Source organism: Sphaeramia orbicularis, chromosome 11, assembly GCF_902148855.1.
Source record: "Sphaeramia orbicularis chromosome 11, fSphaOr1.1, whole genome shotgun sequence".
NCBI lineage: Eukaryota > Metazoa > Chordata > Actinopteri > Kurtiformes > Apogonidae > Sphaeramia > Sphaeramia orbicularis.
In genome coordinates, this window is record NC_043967.1 from 40,323,175 (window position 1) to 40,344,363 (window position 21,189).

The following is a 21,189-nucleotide window of genomic DNA, read 5'->3' on the forward strand; positions in this document are numbered from 1 at the left end:
TGTTGGTGAATACAACAGGGTTATATCTGAATGTAATATTGTCAAGTAAAAAGTTGTGTAGAACATTCAGTCTGTTGCAGGGATGCCTTCATCTGGCAGATTTATGGACCAGACAAGGTCATCTGAGGGGTAGGATGTCATACAAGGAGCCGTCTCCATGTCTAGACCGGTTCTGTTCAGTCGGTGGTGTGTTTTTGATTGATTCTGACCATTGTTTGTGAATGGGTCTCTTGTTTTACTTTCCACCGCATCTGATCTGCCATTTCATCAATGTGCTTTGGTCTAAACCAGTGGTTCCCAAACTTAGGCCCATAAGAGAAATGTGGTATTTTCTTGAAAAATTTCACTACAAACTGTCATAACATCCACTGAAAATAAATCCATGTATCAGAGTATTTATATGGTTCTTCAAATGTAAAAAATAAAAAAACAAGACGACATTAATCAATATGAACACAATAAGAAAAATCAATAAAAATGAGCAAAAAAATTAATGAAATAATTAAGAAAATGGACAAAAATGACAAAAATATGCAGTAAAATGCATACAAATTAGCATAAAAAATGTATGTAATGCCAAAAAACAACCAAGCCAATGAACAAAATAATCAAAAAAATTACCCAAAAAATGAGAAAATGACTAAAATATCAAGTAAATGAATAAAAATAATCTAAATTATTCATAAAATTTATTCAGCTTTACAGTGTGAAGTGTGTTAAACTGCAGTGACAGTGCTGTTACCAATGAAATGCATGATGTAAAAGGTATGTTAATGTCTCCACAGTCAGTTACATTAAAAAATCTTCCTCTACAAATGAACATAACAGGACAGAGGCTCTTATTTATAGATGTAAAATACATAATTTATCTCCATATTTTGCTTTCTGCCCATCTAGAAGGCAACATATATTGGTTTTATCTCCAATCATGCTTGAAAAATGATAAAATGTTATGTTACTTAAAAGAAATAACTAAAATAGTCATATTATTAGTTAATTTTAATAGGGTAATAACAAGTAAATCATAATCTTCACATCATTGCACCTTACTAGCAAATATTAGTACAGCCATCTGTTCATCTATCTACATCAAACCGTATCTAAAATCAGTTTTATTACATTTCCATGATGCTAACTGGTCTTACCGTGGTGCATTTTGTAGCGTGTGTGGCCCATTTTAATCTCTTAACAGGAAGTCATCTTTTCACAGCTTTTCATTGGTTTCATAAGCACACACACCACCACTTCCCTCAATAAATGACTCAAATCAACAACCCTAATGCGTCTTTTCACCAAAGCTCAGGTTATAATGACACTGACAATGACACTGCCAGTGAAGTGTGCGACTGGACTCTATTGAATTTCACCCATCCGTCTCCTTATTCACACCTCCTCATCTCCTCCCTTGTCCTGCCGTCACCACTGCCCTCTTATTCGTTGATCTGCATGTTGATAACGTTGACCTCAGTCTGTTTTGTACCTACGCTCACGGAGCACTTTACAATTGAACGACTAAAACTGGGCAATGAGGGAAAATAAAGAGAGTCAGAACGCTGATGTTTTATTCCCTGGTTAAACTTTATAAAGTAATGCAGGGTTATAATAATGTTTTTCACAATTCATCAGTGAAAAAAAGTACCACTTGCAAGCAGAAGTCTCTTTTAACTTCCACGTTTAAAGTTTTAATCAGATGCGTTTCCATGAATTAAAGTACGGTGGTTTTTCCGATAAACATTACATCCTGTTTTTATAAACCAGGGCAGTCTCTTATCATGATTATGAGAAGTATAAATATGCTAACTGGAGTACAGTGGAAAAAAACACAATTAAAAAAAAACAGGATGTTGGAGTTTGACAGCAGTCAAGACATGCAAACAATGGACGCAACAATGGTTTCTCATATCTGGAGCAATAAAGAAAAAGAAAGCGGGTTTGATCTTTTGGTGCTGACGGTTCAGATGAAGAAAAGGCATCGAACACTGACCTATTCGCATCTGTAAACAAGCTACAAGATGCAAATTTAACAGCATTATCAGTAACTCACGTATTCAGGGATAGGAATAATTAGATTCCCCTTGTTCCAGGTAAATGTCAATCCTATATATATATATGATCAGAACAGAATTAGCCTCATAGCTGGGACACCGGTGAGCATGGAAACACAATCCAGTCTGTGGAAAATGTTTACGTGCAAACTCTGAATTTATGACAACTCTTCGAATCCTATCATTCTATCGGCTTCAACATGACAGCCTTTATACGGTACATCAGGCAAGTTTTTTGTGTGATTAATCGCTAAATGTCAGTATTTTTTTTTGAGGAGCTGTTTGTAACATAAGTACTTTCACACAAGTGGAGAATATTTCGCGTTTTATTTTTATTTTTTTGCAACCAGGTCGATTTTTCCAAGCTTTCATTGTATCAGTAAAGGTATCAACTAATCATTTCTTTTTTTTTTTAAACTTATATTTTATTGTTTTATTTTTGAAATTTTACAACACAAACATTTAGAACATAGTGTCATTTGTCATCCTGTATATTGTCCATTTTTTCCATCGATCTTCACATGTTGCTTGCTGTAGTCTTATGATATAAAAAAGTCTCTCCATGTTGTGAATTTCTTCCACAATGTCTCTCCAGTTATTTAGGGTAGGGGGGTCCTCTTTACACCATTTTTATGTGATGGCTTTCTTAGATGCTAACAAGACGATTCTAATCAAATATTTATCCTTCCTTGGTTTGTCTTTTCCTGTTAAATGATCCAAATATAGCACATTGGTAGTTCATATCCCAATATTTTCCCAAGTTCTTCACTGATATTATTCCAATATTGACATTATTTTGTGCACTGCCAAACAACTAATCATTTCAATGAAACAGACATCATGTGACAACAATGATGGAGCAGAATCTGTTGACTTCTAGCCATACTTAGTTTAGTATGAAAGATTAAAAAAAATGATAAAAATGAAGTGAAGGATTGTGGATTATCAAGAATCTGGTCTAGACCACCTTATAAAGTGTTATGAGATAACTTGTTATGATTTGGCACAATATAAATAAAATGCATTGCCTTCGCCCATAAATAGCTGGGATAGGCTCCAGCGACCCCCTGTGACCTTAGTGAGGATAAAGTGGGTTCAGATAATGAATGAATAAATACAATTTGATTTGATTTCTATGGATTTGTGGAGCAGCATCGACAAACAACTAGACCAGGGGTGTCAAACTCATTTTAGTTCAGGGGCCACATTCAGCTAAATTTGATCTGCAGTGGGCCGGACCAGAAAAATAATAACATAATAACCTATAAATAATGACAACTCCAAATTTTTGTCTTTGTTTTAGTGTAAAAAAACTCCATTCAAATATGAAAATACTTACTTTTATAAACTATCCCAAAAAACAAAAAAAAAAAGAAACTGAAAAAACTGAAATTTAAATTAAAAACATAAGAAAATTTAGTGCAATTTTAACAATATTATTCCTCAACTTATCATTTCTACATGTGAATTATGGATCAGATCTACAAAGACACTAAACACTGAGGAACAGGCAAAAAAATTGTTCAAATTATGCCTAATTTCGACATTTCAGGTTGTTCATAATTGTTCAGGTTATTCACATTTTATTGTTACAGGATAGTTTGTAAATGTAAATATTTTCATAATTTGTTATTTTTTTGCAATAAAACGAAGAAAAAAAATTAAGTTGTTAATTCCAGATTTTTTTTGGCTTAATTCAAGTTTTTTTTTTTACTTAATTGAAGATTTTTTTTTTTTTTTGCTTAATTGAAGATTTTTTTTTTTTTTACTTAATTGAAATTTTTTTTTGGCTTAATTGAAGATTTTTTTAACTTAATTGAAGATTTTTTTTGGCTTAATTGAAGATTTTTTTTACTTAATTGAAGATTTTTTTTGGCTTTATTCAAGATTTTTTCCTTAATTCAAGCTATTTTTTTTGGCTTAATTCAAGATTTTTTCCGTAATTCAAGCTAATTTTTTTTTTGCTAAATTCAATTCAAGACAGTGGAATTTTTGCACTTGGAAAAAACATCCCAGGGGCCGAACTGGACCCTTTGGCAGGCCGCATTTGGTCCCCGGGCCGCATGTTTGACACCCCTGAACTAGACTATGAGGATAAAGAGGAGTTTCGTTTATGTCATATGAAACAAATACAGTTATCAGTGTGTCCTTTCACCTGGACATGGACCCAGAGGACCAGCAGATACTGGATCAGATCCACAGGCTCCAGCTGATGTTGACGTCAGTATTATTCATGTCAAATGACAAGAATATAGTTGAATGTTTTTACTGAACAAGCACCATGATGGTTGCAAACTCACATCGCCGCTGGTGTGAATAGTTGTAATTTTATGAATGTTTTGCAGATTTTATGTCATTTTTTCCTTGTGCCCTTGGTGCGTAAATGCAGCCTTGTCAAACTGGCTGCATTTAATATATAATACAGAATTCTCAGGGTTGCCAGTAAGCACTCTTTTTGTCAGCGCTCTCCATAAAAGTAACATGTTGAGGTTAAATATGAAGATGTGCTAGACATTAACCTTGCTCTCGAGTAAGAAAATTGTCGTATTTTAGGTCAGGGTGGCATCCGACGACAACTGCATTTGATAAATGTAGGGTGTGTTCCTGCTCTGTAATAACCTGCCCTCCTCTGTTTTGCTGAATCACAGCATAAAGCTTGCTCTTTTGCAGTGTTGTGAGCCATTTTCTCCCAGCTCCTCAGAACTGCTCTATAATGCTCCCCTCCGCCACTTGGAGCTGCACAAGCCTATTAAAGAGCTAAACTAATTAATGCAGGTAATTAAGTCTTGAATCCTGCGAGGCCCTCAGTCATCTCCATAACACATCGGAGTGGCTAAAAACCCAAACAGACAGCGAGCTTAATGAGGAACATTAAAAGGGAACACACTGATTTTAGACTAATAAGGATCATCTTTCATCCTCTCTGATCAAAGCGGCCTGTTAATCCGGTGGCATAAATATCTGGAAAGACATGGATGGATCTGACATTTAGTGTTTACTTTCTTAGAAAAAAGTATCACAAGAAAATCCCATGAAATCAAAAGGTAAAAAAATGGAATAATGGGGAAGGATAAACGTCCACGGTGACCCATAAAGTATTCCCTGTCGTCTCTTCTCCTATCACAACTTCTAAAGAGGAGAAAAAAGTATCAGTATGCAAACGGCAGAGCTGATACAACTGATTTATGACCTTGCCCTCCCGGTCAAAACTCAAGGCCCAGCGATTCATCACAACTGCGACAATGGCGAGCATCTGAAGGCCTGCTCCAGGAAGAAATAACTCACTTATCTGCTGCTGAGATTGTCGTGCACATGATTTAGCCGAGAAAATACAGCCAAGGCAAACAAACAAGCCATTCATTACACATAAGGTGGTTACTTCCAAAAGCAGGAGTTTTATCAAGGTAGATGGCAGTCAAGCTCATAAACAGTTATCAGAGTACTTCCTGGAGTTGTATGGGAGTTTATTAATCCTTTTGTTGCACCCCCCTACATCTTTATGGCACCAATGAACAGATTGGATCTATGGCTATGTCAAAGCGAACGCAGGAAATGCCCATACAAGGATCAGACCTCATAAAGCAGGAAGTGAGGAATGAAAAGGCCGTCTGGTGGGAGTAGATAAGAAGCTCTGCAGAGGCCTTTGAACTCTGAACCCAAACCCGTCTTTGAATGCATCGCCTGAGTCAGAGGGGGAAACACAGACACACCTTTCACAGAAGACGGCGGCGAAGAAAGCGGAAATCAAGAGCAGCGGAGGAGGAACAAGATGATAAAAAAATGGGGGTAAAGCTGCTCCTGGTCTCTGTGTGAGGAGACTCTTTGTGTGGCCGAGAGCTCCAGGCATCTGTCCCACACGGGCCCGGATCGGAGGCCTTGAAGAGGAGGAGGGGGGGGGGGGGGGGGGGGGGGGGGGGGGGGTTTGTAGTAGCTGTGGAGCGCTTTAGCTCACCCTCCGAGGCGGGTCACCCAAGGACAAGGCTGCAGCATCAAACCAAACAGCCAGAGAGGAAAAGAGTGCCAAGCCTCAGTGTGCCTTTATATACCGAAGCCCCACACCACATGAAGAGAAAATAACCAGTCGCCAATCTGGATTTGCACTGAGAGGATGGCATGCAAACCAGAGGAGGCATTCTGCAGGATGTGTGCAGACATGAGCGCATGCATGAAGAACTGCGTGCACACACACGTTATTATTGTTTAGAAATGTTCATTCATTTTAGTTGTAGTTAGTTACTTTTCACAAATGTTTGAGTCTTTTTATTTTGAGTAACTGATGAGTTTTGTGTTTTTGTTTAGGTATTATCAGAAAAGCCTCGATGCAAAACAATGATACTCAATACAATCAGCTGACTAAGGAAAGTTTATTGCACATAACTAAACAAGCAAAACTAAATCTATTAAAAAAACTATAAATGAATGAATAAAAGTCAGGTAAAAGTTATAATCACATAAAAAGAGTTTTGTAACAAATGGAATTCATATTTTGCTTTTGGTTGGTACTTTTTCTTTGCATTTTCTCTTTTTTTTTGTCCCACTTTTCTCTGTACTTTTATGTTAATTCTATATCATCATGTCACTTATTTCCTCCTTTGCAATCTAAATAATAATAATAACAACTAGACAAAGAAGAAGAAAAAGAGATGAAAATGAAACTCCAGCTGTATTTGATTTTAGTTTTCAAATTTCTTTCAGCTGTCACCTCTACTTTTATTTCAGTTAACCAAATTAAGTTTTCACTTCTCGTTTCACTTTCAGTCTTAGTTTTTATTAACTATAATAAGCCTGACCCCCCCCCCCCCCCCCCCCCCCCCCCCCCCCCCCCCCCCCACACACACACACACACACAGGAACCACTGACTGTAGAAGGGGATGAAGGCTTTAGAGTAACATGAGAAGGGATTATCAGTGTGGAAGCCTGCATCAGCCTCCATAATCGTTTGGAGAGAGAGTGTGTGTGTCTGTGTGTGTGTGAGTTTGCGTGCGCTTACATGCACATTTGCACTTGACAACAAGAAAATGGCTGTTTTCCTTCAGCTCTATTGGCTCTGTGCTCATTGAACCGCATACAGCATGAGTCAACGCTCAGAGTCTGTCATCAATACCACTCGTCAAAGACAGTCAGTAGTAAACAGGACTGAGTGGTTTTTAAGAGAAAAAGGTCAAGGTTTTTTCATAACAACAAATATCATCACTATAGATACAGTTTAATAAGTTCCGTAAATGAGAATGAACATTTTAGGCTTCGGCTTTGTAAAAAAAATGGCTTTAAATTGTGGATTTTGCTTCTTTTGTTGCCACAGGAAGCAACAAAGATAAGTTGGAGCAACGTCAGCATACTTTGTCACCCGAAAGTGAAGAAAACTGACACATCATAGGTGTTTAACTGCCCAGACATGTGCTTTAACTTGTAATATCTGCATTTCTTTTGCAGAGTTTAATGGATTACAGTTAAACGAGGTGAGACCCACGGATTTAAGAGAAAAAAAAAGGACTGACATTGTGAAAAAACCCCAGAAAATTAACTTTTACTTCAGCAGCCCTGGGCAATAACTACCACCGCTTTGCTTCTCTTCTACTTCTGCTGAATTCGCCTTTTGCAGTTTCACTACAGTTATTGTCGTTTGGCTTTAGCTGGACTGACTGCGGCCACAGGGACTGAGGCTGGTTCTGTCCAACGCTCAGACGTCACTGGAAAACAACAGAGCTACTCATGAGAGATGAATACAAATACATCACACACAGTTAAAATCTCTCTGTTTAACATACAGGAACAACCACCCAAAATTGCACCACTTTGATAACCACAGATCGGAGGGAAAATTAAACATCCAAGACTTAATTTAATCTCGCCAATAACATGATTACGGCACAAAACGCACTTTCATTAGCAGCACATTTAATTTTCCATGTTATCACCAAAGCTTTTTTTTAATACTACTCCTTTTGCTAAGCCTCGCGGCTCGGTAGCAAAGAGGAAGGTGTTGGTTATTTGGGCGGCTGTGTGATGTTATGTGTGTGTGTGTGTGTGTGTGTGTGAGTTGATTGACAGCTCACTCCTCTCAGCCTGCTGGCTCCGACTGACTTATCGCACTCGTTCCCGTTCAGCGTATCACGCAAAGTCCTCTAAGCTCCAGGCGCCTGCTCCCTATTTACCTACTAAAATGCACACCTTAGCTCATTTCTTTGATGGCTGGAGCTGATTTGTTAAAAGAAAATCACCCTTAGGACGTCAAAAGCTCATTCAGCATGTAATTACTATCCGTCTCCTGAAGGGATGAGCTCTAGACTGAGGTGCTAAAACTAGTTAACCGGTTGAGTAAACAGGAATTTTTAAGCACAGGACCAAAGATCATTGCGCCAGGCGTCAGCAATCTTTATCATCTAAAGAGACGTTTCTTAGCCAAAGTGAAAAAAACATCTGTTTGGAGCTGCAAAAATATATCCAAGTCTCTGTACAGTTACCACAATATCATTTGGTGTTTTAACTTTGCATTTCCATGACAATAATGTAATGTTTTTGATGACATTATACAAGTACAGTAGAGAAAAAAGTGGAGATTTTTGAGGTCTACATAGAAACAGTCTACCTAGGGATGGGAATCGATAAGAATTTAACGATTCTGATTCCATTAACGATTTTGCTTATTGATCCGATTCCTTATCGATTCTCTTACCGATTCTCATTGGGTGAGGGAATAAAAGAGTACAGATGGGTGCATTTGCATTAACTGCCTTTAATATTTCCATCTCTACACAGGAAATATAGCATATACAGTATGTTCAAATAATAACAGATGACGCTGGCCCCAGTGGTGGTGTGGGGAGTGGGGGTGGCGGCATTGTCGTCCAGTGAAAGTGAAACTAAAAACGCTTTACTAATTCCTCTATTGCCGCATATGCAAAAACAAAAAAAAAACAACTAAAAAAAAAATAGTTAACCGGTTGAGTAAAAAGGAATTTCTAAAGATCATTGCACCAGGCGTCAGCAATCTGTATCATCTAAAGAGACGTTTCTTACTCAAAATGAAAAAAAAAATCTGTTTGGAGCTGCAAAAATATATCCAAGTCTCTATACAGTTACCACAATATCCTTTGGTGTTCTAACTTTGCATTTCCATGACAATAATGTAATGTTTTTGATGAAAGTATACAACTACAGTAGAGAAAAAAGTGGAAGTTTTTGAGGTCTACATAGAAACAGACTACCTATGAACAAATGCATATTAAGTTTGTGCTGATGAGTTTGTCTTAAAAAGGAACCAGGTCATTATGTAGTGTCTGACACACATTTTAGGTCATGTTTTTATTCTGTGTTACAGGCTGTACATTTTTACAGTTAGAGTAGGGATGGATTTACACTGAAGAACAATGACAGCAAATTGATTATTAATTAATTTCTGGACAGAAGCTGAGGAGTCACATCTGATCCAGCATTTTTTTTTTTTTTTTGTATATTTACTGCTGTAATCTCAAAGTATCCAATTATTTCACTGGGTCAAAAAACACAAAATGTAAATGTGTATCAATGAATCAGGTGTTTATCAAGAACATGAGAAGACTGCAATTAGATTTTTTTAATCTTTTTTTTGTAATTTTTCCCTCTTCCCATTTCTAAATCTGCTACAAGGGCCCTAATCTTACTAAATCTGCATTATTCTGACACTTTTAGATTTTAGATAAATTAAAGACTGCATGTGCCTATATAATTTCTCTGTATGTACATGAGAATAGATGTGAGACTCAGCAGAAAACTGTGCTACAACAGCAGTTTTACGCTTTAAATGATACACAATCCAGCCAATAAAGCAACAAATACACATAATAGACATGCTCACCGGATTTATATATATATATGTCCATACTGTAAATGGTCATGCCAACTACTTTGGGTTTGCATTTTACATTTAAATATAGCAAAAAAACCCTTTCAGGCAGCTGGACTCCACCAAAATCCAAAAACCAGCTCAGTACTGTTTGCTTTTCCACAAGTTCTTCCCATATTCACTGCCCTTCTGTGGCTTAGACTGGCTCTGCGCCACACACTGTGCCAGTATACAAGCAGAGCCAAATAGAAGCCCTGCACAAAAACACTACCCTGCTCTGTGGTGAGAGCCAGGCCCGGCACACCCAGTCCACATTTCACATCGCAGACCCACAATCTCTCCGCCGGTCCCTGTGCAATCACTCCGATGAGCGTCGTGGCAGTCTGGCCGGATAACAGGTCACAGTGTAAATGTGTAAATGCCATGTCCTATCACGTCTAATACCAGACCACACCCACCCGTTGATGTTAACGCTTTAAATCCGCTCTGATCCCACAGGACTATCTCCAGAGGTCAGAGACTGGAGCAGTTTTCATTTTCTCTCTCTCTCTCTCTCTCTCTAAACCCACTGTTTTTCTTCTATTTCACTCCTTCATACACCAGACCCTTTCTGTTTTATTTGAAGAGTAATCCTTTTTGAGATCATTTTCACTGATTTTTCAAAACATGTATTTCTCTTTTTCAGGCTTGGGGATTTAAGAAATTCAAAGTTAATTTAGAGTGATTTTTCTCTCTTCTTTTTTTTTTTTTTTTTTTTTTTTTTTTGACTTTTCTGTAAATATGAACCAGTCCCACAGTACCACAATACATCTCATATCATTGCTGATGCCCCTCCTTCCCAATAACACTGTACATATTGTAAAAAAAAATACAAGTGATGATTAGTCAGGGAGTTATGTGGGTTAACATGCCAACATTAAATTTAAGTTTATACTTCTTCCTACTCCTTTTCGCTCATGTAAATTTTGAAGCTTATGATACTGCAGTTTTAAGTTACCATTTCGTTTTGTTCTCATTCTCTTGATTATCATTTATTTGCATTTCTGTCTTTAAATTGTCATTTACATGATCAAAACAAAGATATCAATCAATCAATCAACATTTTATAACAGTAATATCTTAATCTGACACAGTATCATGTGGTCTGACCAGTTCCCAGTAGCTCAGTTCCTTGGAATCGTTTGTCCGCTTGCTTAATGATTATCTTTATCGGCTCATGTCAAATGCATCCTTCCATCATTTATGTATTTTGGTTCAGAAGTGCTCTAAAGTATTGTTGTATTTCACCAGTAAAGACACTAGAGTAATTTGCAACACTTGTAGAGCTTCCACTACGATAAAGACGGAAATACCGCCAACATGCAAAAACATTTAAACACAGTAATCCAATTAAAATGCACCACTGTAACGTCTTTGATTGGCTGCTTAGTGATGGTGGCGGTGACCCTTGAACCCGAGTGTGCAGCAAGGTGTCCTCTGTCACAGCCGGTAACATTAAACTCCTCCAAGTTCTATCCGTACTGTTAATAATAGCATCATTTCAGTGTGTCAACCTGCTTTTACTATTGTTTATGAATAATCTCTATGTTCTTTAATTTACATTTAGATGATGACGAGGCTGCAACAGTTAACTCTCACACTCCTTTAACTACACCTTTATGAGTTTTATTAGAATCAAATGCAAAGTGTTAGTTCATGTTTTAAATCAAAGAGTTCATTTAAGTCACTTTATCCACCTGCTGAACAAGATTGCACTGTAAAAACCCATTGATTTTCTCCACATTGTATATTGTATATTATATATTTTGCAATATTGATTGTCCACTATAAGTCTATCTTACTTGTTTATTTATTTTATTTTTTACAGTATGCTTCTCACCTACTCCATGTTCTATGTATGCACCAAACCACTGAAGCAAATTCCAAGTAATGTGGAGTCTGTTTACTTGTAACATGATTCTGATTCTAATGTAAACAAATATAGTTGTACGATAGTTTATTCCCTAATCCAATGTGAGAATCAATTAGGAATCAAACTGATAAGTGATATCGCTAAGTTGTTATCAATTCCCATCCCTAGTTGTGAGTACAGTACTAATTTGTATTCTGTGAGGATATTAAATCTACAGTGCAGGTCCACTCTGTCAGTATCTCTCACCTTGCTTGGTGTGTTATCTGCAGCCAGAGTGCTCCTGGGTGGGACTTGGTAGACGTCTTGTCCTGGAGGAACCTGGTAGAGGCCTTGCTGCTGTGGACTCTGCAGGGACTGTGGTACCTGGTAGAGCCCCTGAGCCCCCGACCCGGCCTTCTGCTGATAGGCCGAGCCCTGTGGAGAGGACTGGGCTGCAGCGGCGGCAGTGGCGGCAGTGGTAGCCGGCGACTGGGTCTCAAACATGGGTCCGATCAGCAGCTTCAGGCGGTTGCCGGGGGCGATGCCTTGGCGTCCGTGCAGGGAGCAGAGCCACCAGCCCTCCAGGCCCCCGGTGTTCTGCTCGATGACGGTCAGGATGTCCCCTTTACGGAAGGCCAGCTCCTCTGGGGACTCTGGAACGTTGTCATACAACGCTTTGGCCATTAGGTTCTGCAAAAACAGAGGATTAATTACAACTATTAGATCATTTCAGCAAGTTTTACTGCTTATAACAGAACATAAATAGTGATAAGGGATGGATTATGACAGCTACTTTTATACTGATCAGAAGAAAAACATTAAAATGTACTTGTCGTGGGGTTAATGTGCTTGCCTTGAGGTAAAGAATGCAGCAATCTGTAACATTAGTCTATTAGACAAAAATCAATGTCCACCAAAGACTAGGGGTGTAAAAAAATATCGGTTCTGCAATACATCACGATATTTCATTTCACAATACTGTACTGATATTAAAAAGCACTGTACCAATATTTTTTGGTATTTATTCAAATGTAGATATTGTGGAGGTTCATTTTTGTTTTTTTGTTTATATTTTATTTATTATTATTTAACACTCTTTTAATAAATAATGTTAGTTCCTTTGTTGAGATTCCACAAAAATAATGTTATGATGTTAATTCTGAACGTATAGAATATGAACATTTGAACAGGATCTTAAACTGTAGTGTCTGTAAAACATAATTTAAGTTATAACACAGGAACATGCTGTGATATAGCATTGGATCCTGTTCTGCTCAAATAAAAATGTGTTTAGTATTTGTGCATATTTCTGGTGTAATTCGATTCTTCTAGGAAATAATCATTTAAAAAAACAAACAAAAAAATTGCCTTTTTAACAGTTTCATGATATATCGTATCATGATCCTAGTATTGTGATTTGTATCGTATCACCAGATTCTTGCCAATACACACCCCTACCACGGACTGAATTTATCCAGCAACTTATATAGTTTGTTTTGTTGCAAATACACAACTTTATGTCCATGATAATAGTAAAGTCTTTTAACCAAAGAATCACAGTTGTAGCCAAAGACTCGTTTTCAGTTTAAGGCTTAATCAGACGAGACATTAGTGAAATCTCAGGATGATGACCTGTTCTGTTCACTCACACGTTGACATGGACATTACACAGACTGTGCAAGCTGAGTAGTCTGTTTAATGTCCAACCCGACTGATTTGGACATTTGCGTTCCCTCTGGGTAACGCCCGAAGCGTTTCAGGGTAGCGACATGTGAGAAAGGGCCTATTAGTCTGAAGGACCAGGAGTCAACAGGATGCATTTAAGCTTGATATAAGATGCAAATAGAATCTGACTTCATGCTGCATTCAAAGACTGGTACTTTCTGAGCCTATTTACGAGTGTTGATGATGACAGAGGAGTTCAACATAAACAGCACTTTGTTAAAATTGCTTTTGTGAATGAGATGCTGGTGAACTTCTTTCTGCACCTTAAATTACCATGCAGGACTACATTAGCCCCCAGCCCCAACACCAGATGTCTTTCAAACCAATCTGAACTTGATGGGATTTTCTCAGCTCGCCCGCTGCTTCAGGGCACAGTTATCTAAAGGGCCAGTGAGGGTTGAGGGATAATGACTCCAAACCGCAGATTTTAGAGATAGGAAAGCCCTTGAGTGCGCCACTGCTGTGTCTGAGAGAGGCATTTACGACTAATTGCCTCAGTAAATGCATCAATCTTTTCCCTTTAGCCTTTATTCAACCAGGGAAGGAGTTAACTGAGCATGAATAACCCTTTTCAAAACCAAAAGTAGAGACAAACATGAACTCCTGGGAGCTGCCCTACACAAAAAAAATACACTGCACCTTCAGCCATGTAAGCCCCATAAAACAATTACCGTTGCTCAAAGGCACCTCAGCATGTGATACTGAGGAAGAACAGTGTCTTTGTTGATACTTTGCCTGTGTTCGATCCTGTAAAGACAGTACATATAGTCATGGATAAGTAATTCCTCACATTTCAGATTAAACTACAGATTTGGGATTAGTTTGACACTGAGTGAAGCCAGTTCTGGTCCGACTTAAATCTACTTTTCTTCTTCATAAACTCTCATTTAGCAACACTATGAGCTGCAGCGGGGATGAAAGCCACTTGTATCAGATAAAATGAGCCAAGCAGAGAATAAAACAGGATTCTTAATCCAACTACATGAACGTTTGGATCAAAAGCAAATACATTTAATGAGGATTACTCTCAAAATGTTTCCATGATTTAGCATTTGTTAATTTGTCCTTCTGAAATAGTTTACTCTCATTTTAATGAGTTTTCTTGACATTTCCATTTTTGTATCCTGATCCACTTAAAAATGTAACCTTTTTTAAATTGCTTTCCGCCTTACATTGGCCACTTTGCAGAATAAATAAAAAAGAGATTAGGTTAAAATTGATAAGAGGACCCTAATTTATTAGCATTGTTAGCATTTTACACTTCATGTGTTAAGACTACAATATGTTTTAAAATAGCATTAAAATGTTAAACATCTACAAACGAACAGGCCTATACATGTTGGTGCTTTGTGTATTTACATCACATCCAGTAGTCTATATCTAACAATGTTGAATTTTAGAGAAATCTGTAATTTTACTCAGTAAACTCCTGTTTCATTTGGGATTCCATGACAAATGCTCACAAGACAAATACCCACAACCTCAATGAAAAAAGAGACAAATGCCCTCAATTTGTACAATATGAAGCATGCAAATACTAACCCCTAACCCCTAACCCTAACAATGTATATAATTTTGTTACTTTTGTGGCTACTAAAATATTATGAAATAAAGTTGTGGACATTTGTCTCTTTTTTCATTAAGGCTGTGGGCATATGTTTGCACACCTTCATTTGGTCATCTGTTAATAGTGTTATATTATTACTAACATCATTTATGAAACAAAATTATAAATGTGCTTAAAGCGTTAATGGACACAGGAAACCACTATTCTTTTTATTTTATTTTGACCAGTAACCTGCTAAATATTAACAGTCAGACTCCTAATCAATGAAGGAAAAATACAAACATCTTCTCCAGGATTATTAGAAATATGTAAACAAACGTCAGCTGTTCCAAAAGCACACAGTCTATCAGTTTCACTTGCCTTAGTAGTATTTTTTCTTTTTTTTTTGTCAGTGCCCGTTATTAGCGCCCCACTCAACAGAAGCTCACTGTGGGAATCAGGAAGCTGACTTGTGTTTGAGGCTTTCTTGAACCGTCTTTGGCCTTCCTCTTTCCTACTGAGTCTGATTCAGGCAGTTCCCATGTGAAACTCTCTGCTACTAACATGGTTATCTCTCACTGCGGGTGTGGCCTCCCTGGCTATTGTCTACTGTCAGAGCCATTTAACCAGCAACACCCGACGAACAATCGCATCCATACAATCACCCCCCACCCCACCACCACCAACGATGTCCCACTGGCTCGCAACACGTTCGATAGTGACCCCTGAGGTCACTGTCGACCTATCAGAGTGGACCGGAATGTCTGCTTGTTTCAATAATTTGATCAAGGCTGGCAGAGTCATCCATGAGGAAACAAATGCTGATTACAACCGAAGCCCCAATTATAGCATGAATATATTTGCTCTGAGAAATGAAGGACAAGTTTTCAGCATCCCACTGAACACAGAGAAGCTGAGGAGACTCGTCTATTGTGGTGAACTGCTTTGTATTTCATGCTCAGGCAAAGAAATTGAATCAACACACAGACAGAATTGCAGATATCATCGTCCTGTCTTCTCCTTTGTCTCTGCTAATTACAGTCATGGCTGCAGCCGAATCAAAAATGCCAGTTTCACTGACTATATGCACACACATTCATAAACCCACGCGTGCATCAACACACACTTAGCTGGTACTGAAAGCCACCTTTATACAAGCAAAGCGGTAATTTCAGCCGGCTGGAAGAAAGTGTGAGAGCAACTGTGATGCATCCGTCGACTAAAACCACACTGAGGTGCTGCATACGTCCCACAAATGTTGTCACTTCAGTAGCACACAAACATATTCACACCTTTTACAAGCCACAGAACATGTTTTAAAGGTTCACATGACAGTGGACAGCAAAATAAAATCAATGTGTTTCCAAGAACTAATAGGAAACATTATTTAAATCTTTACACATATGTGATGACTACAATGCAAGGCAAGGCAGGTTTATTTATATAGCATATTTCATGTACAAGACAATTCAAAGTGCTTTAAATAAATCATTAAAATCATTACAGCAGGGAAGTAATAAAAAGTATAGGCATGAGAAAAACAAAACAAAACAAAAAAAACCCCAGATAAATAGATAAAACAGATAAAAACTTCAAGCTTAAAAGCGACACAATTACCAACAAATAGGAGGCACGTGTACCGCATGTTAGTATTTCCATTATATGCATCTTTTTACTTCTACTTCTTGGAAACAAATATTGCCATTTTTTCCTCCACAGTTTTTGTTACTTTGCAGACTGCAATTTTTTATCCCCTTTCCTATCATGTCAAAACAATTACATCTCCAAACTGATTATAACAGTTTGTGATAATGTAAAGAGTTTAGTTTTAACTCTCCATTTCTTAAAACAAAAATAAATGTTTTAAAACCTTCTTAAATTTGCTGGAAAATATACTGGTACAAAGTCACAAACCAAGCCTGTTTTGCTAAACTCATGAAAAGTTGAATTAAAAAAAAAAAAAAAAAAAAAAAAATAGATGGCTCTCAGTAACAGCAACAAGATATGATAATTCTATAAAAATGAGTCAAATTGAGTCACATTAAAGTAGAAGTCAAATGAATGACAATGAAAATAAAACAGAAAGTACATTAACCTAAATATTCCCACATATCTAAATAAAGTTACAAAAGCAGAACCTACATCTGTTACTATGGGCAACCACAAACATAAAATACTAAATACTGGAGTAGCCAGGACATTATAGGTCTATAATCACCATAAAATTCACTTTAACCAACTAATCATCATTATCACTTAGTCAGTCCATATGTAAGCGATTCGGCAGAAATCTGACTTCACTCTGACACTGAGGGAAAAAATGCTGCAACAAACATGAGCACATACAGAGTCATTCGCTGTGGTAGATTAAGGGACCACAAAGATCCCAAAAAAGAACCATTTGACACATTTTCACACACTTAACCTTCTTCCTCAATGTGGTTTTGTTTTACTAGGGCTGAGCTTGTGGGTAAATAAACATCCAGGCGATATAAATAGAATCACGATCATATTGAAAGGCAAACAGGGAAGACTGAACACATAAAGATGGTTATTTCATTGTGATTTTTTTTAAAAGAAATCAGCTGCAGAGACTGTTTGAAACACAAGACATCACCTCTAATCATATTGAGCAAACAGGTTGTTATCCGTAATGGCTAACAGAAACATGCAGACCCTTTTGAAGTGATGCAGGGGGAAGACTCAGCTCCTGTTGTGTTGATTTTGTTTGCCTCTACAGCATATCATCAGAGCAGGTGAAACTGACTATTAAAGCGGGCGTCAGATCTCTGGCATAAACACCGGTTAGTCACAACACGGTGACTCCATCACTTGCCATTGATCCTCCTATAAACACATGTGTTAGCCATTTGTTAGTGGGCAGGGAGGCAGCTGGGAGGGCCCGACTTCACCCACAGATGAGTCCCGCTTCCAGGAAGTTATCAGTTATAAGTCGGTGAGGCGAGAGGCGATCTGCTGGTTCGTAACGTCTGGTTTGGTTCTGACCTCAGATCGGAAAATAAAATCTGGCAGAGGTGTTTGAAATGGAAAAGAACGGCGAAAACAAACTCTAATATCAAGGTTGTGCTACTTAGTCTGATGTAAGTCTGTACATTGAGTTTTTTCCTGGGATAAAGTCTAAAAAAATGTCTAGACAGAGGCTGAAGGTTTGGAAAAACATACACAACTTTATTAATCATTTATTCTGTGTTAATTTCTGTATTTATTTTCCTTTGACTTGATTAATATTTACCTTTTTTTTGACAGACTGCAGGCTTGTACCTTTATGCAGTCATTGCCCTCACTTTAGGTAAGATAAGATAAGATAAAATAAGATTTATTTACTTATTTTAACTTTATTTAACCAGGAAGTCCCATTGAGATTATTTCTTTTGCAAAGGAGACCTGGCTAAGGTAGCAGCCATACAAAGTCCAAACAAAATAAAACAAATACATGATACACCATTAAGAATAAACACAATAACAACTATTCAACCATAATGGCATCAAGAAAAACAGTGACATTCCTCCTTCACTGCATTTTCCATGATACTTTTAAAATCATTATATCATAAATCAAAGATAAGATAAGATAAGATATTCCTTTATTAGTCCTACAAGGGGAAATTCCAGGTATGATTACAGGTATGATCTGAGATTCAGGGGAAATTTCAGCACATATTGATGCCAAACTATTAATTTGAAGACATTTTATACTCCTGTCTTCGTATACATAGTCTTAAGGAGTAGGGGTAGAATTTTTGTGACTTCTATTTACAATGACATGCAGCAGAAACTAAGTCACACCACCCTTAACCACCCAGTGATGCCTTTTACTGTGGAAAACATCTGAAAACTCCCAAAACGGTATCTTTTAACACTAATTTGGCCTAAAAAGGGCAAAAATAGCCTTAAAACACATTTTTCCCTCTCACATTTAACTCTCACCTCTAACCCTAAACATCTGCGTCATTGTTGCCCTGTGTCTCATGTTTTTGTCATTAGAAAGCTGGAATCGTGCAAAGCAAAGTGGTCCAGACCCACACCTGGAGGGCGATATATACAGCCTGCAGACCCAGCTGTCTGGCCCCCTGAACCCCTCTCTGCTCTGGGAGACGTTGATGACTCACAGCCCTCGACATCAGCGAGGCATTTTCCACCGGCGTCTCGCCTGAACACAAACAGTATTAACGTCCTCTCATTTACGTGGACTGTTCCAAAAATAAAAAAAAGAGAGGCCCTTATGTAACTTCACCGCTTGCTGAAAGGGCTCCACCTTTAGCTTTCAGTAAGAGCTCTCTGGGTGGCTTTGGCTCGGCGTCTGTGGGGTTCACATCAGTCTAATAATAATGAAGGTGGCTTTGGCTTAAACAAGCTTGCAAATGCTTAAATTCCTCCCAGCTACTGCATTGACAACCACACTATAGAGCACAAAGCTAAAGACTGCCAGTCTGCTTCCAAGGAGGCAACACAAACAACCTGCTCCCGAAAAAGTGGTACGCTCCGGCTTCGGCAGCATCATGCAGCGCTTCATGAGAAAATTAGGGCCGTACTACCTTTACATGTGTCCCGGGGTGGTTCGTAGAATGGGTGAACCAGCATTTGGCCTCATTTTTGCACGGTTAAATATAGAAAATAATTATAGTAATGACGATAATGAGGACCTGATGACTTTTACGAGCCGTTCCTGTGCTGTTGCGGGTGAGAGCCAGTTCAAATAAATGGGCCGTGTGAAGGGTTCTGGGTAGGAAAGGCTCATGGGAAGCAGTTCAGAGCTCAGAGTACATGGTAATTTCTTCATTTGGACAGTTTTCAGGAAGGTTGACCCACTGATTACAGCCTCCTCATGGGCTCTGCCAGTGGCCGTGCATTAACATAATTACACAGCGGGCTCGGTATAACTTCACCTCTGCTGTTTACTGGGGAAGAAAAATTAAAAAAAAAAAAAAAAGTTTGTGGAAAACTACCATGTTGCAAGTTTAGAGTTTTCAATTTAAGCCCTAACATGCAGAGAAACAGTCCTAACACATGCACTGACTAATTCACATCTTATGCAAGCGGTCGTAAATCAACATTTACAGCACAGTTAAAGTGGCTTGTGGTGAACTGGAACTAACTATAATCAATCAATATCATTATTCAAGCCTCATGGTCATCTGACTAGCTGTGGGACCAAATATTGATACTGGAATATAATTCTAGTACTTCCTCTAATGATACTGATAGAAAAGCACCAAATATCAATATTGCAAATGTCTTGGCTCCACATTATTCTGATTTGTCAAATTCTGCTAAACTGACACAACAATGCAATGAATGACTAAATACATAATTCAGGGGTATTTTCCTTTTTTTCTAAACAGACATTATGATGCATTCTAAATGATCAAAGTGCCACAGAACCACTACATCATGATATTGCTAGTGTGAGCACAGTATTGTAAGTTCTGTCATATAACTGCAATTTGATGTTTTTTTTAAGCTGAATGTCACAAAAAGAGGTTAAAAGCTCTCCAAAGGATGGGTATCTCTATTTCTTTTTTATCCAAATAGCACAAAACCTGAAAAAAAATCCAATTATTCACATGTTAAGAGCTAAATAAAGGTAAAGGTGAACAGTCAGCATTTTATCCCAGAGTCATTACATGTGACAAATGCTTGGAAAACGCCTGAAAAGCCTGGCTTCATTAACCAGCTAATCACTGAACCTTAACAGTGGGATGGATCTATTCAACAGGATGACATTGACAACAATATGGCTTGTGACACTAACACTGCAGATGTGATCAAATTCGCACCACTGAATCCGACAGTTATCTGGGCGAGTGTGTGGCCGATGCATCCAAGGCTCCATTTGACAAGTCAAATACTCACATGCATGCTAGTTGTAAATTCAATGCTTTTCCTATACACTGTGGTCCAGGTAATCTGTTGTGATGTGTACATAGGACAATAACAATGAAATTATCAATTATCAGTCAGTATAGTAGTAGTAGAAGTAGTTTATTCGGCTGTTAATTACTTTAATCAACAATAAAGAACAACATATCCATTGTTCCATATATAATGTGGCCAAAAGGGTTTAGGCTGAAGTTAAGACTTATTTTGCCTAACCTCTATTTACAATTAACACAATGTTTCCACATGAAAAGAAAG

At 37.8% G+C, this 21,189-nt stretch overlaps 1 protein-coding gene across 1 annotated transcript in view; it reads right to left on the reverse strand.

Moving 5' to 3' along the window:
* nedd9 (neural precursor cell expressed, developmentally down-regulated 9) overlaps window positions 1-21,189 on the reverse strand; it is a 44,161-nt gene that overhangs the window by 13,584 nt on the left and 9,388 nt on the right. Inside the window, exon 2 of the mRNA XM_030147734.1 lies at window positions 12,030-12,452. Coding sequence (XP_030003594.1) covers window positions 12,030-12,452 — 423 coding nt within the window. The remainder of the gene's footprint in view (window positions 1-12,029; window positions 12,453-21,189) is intronic.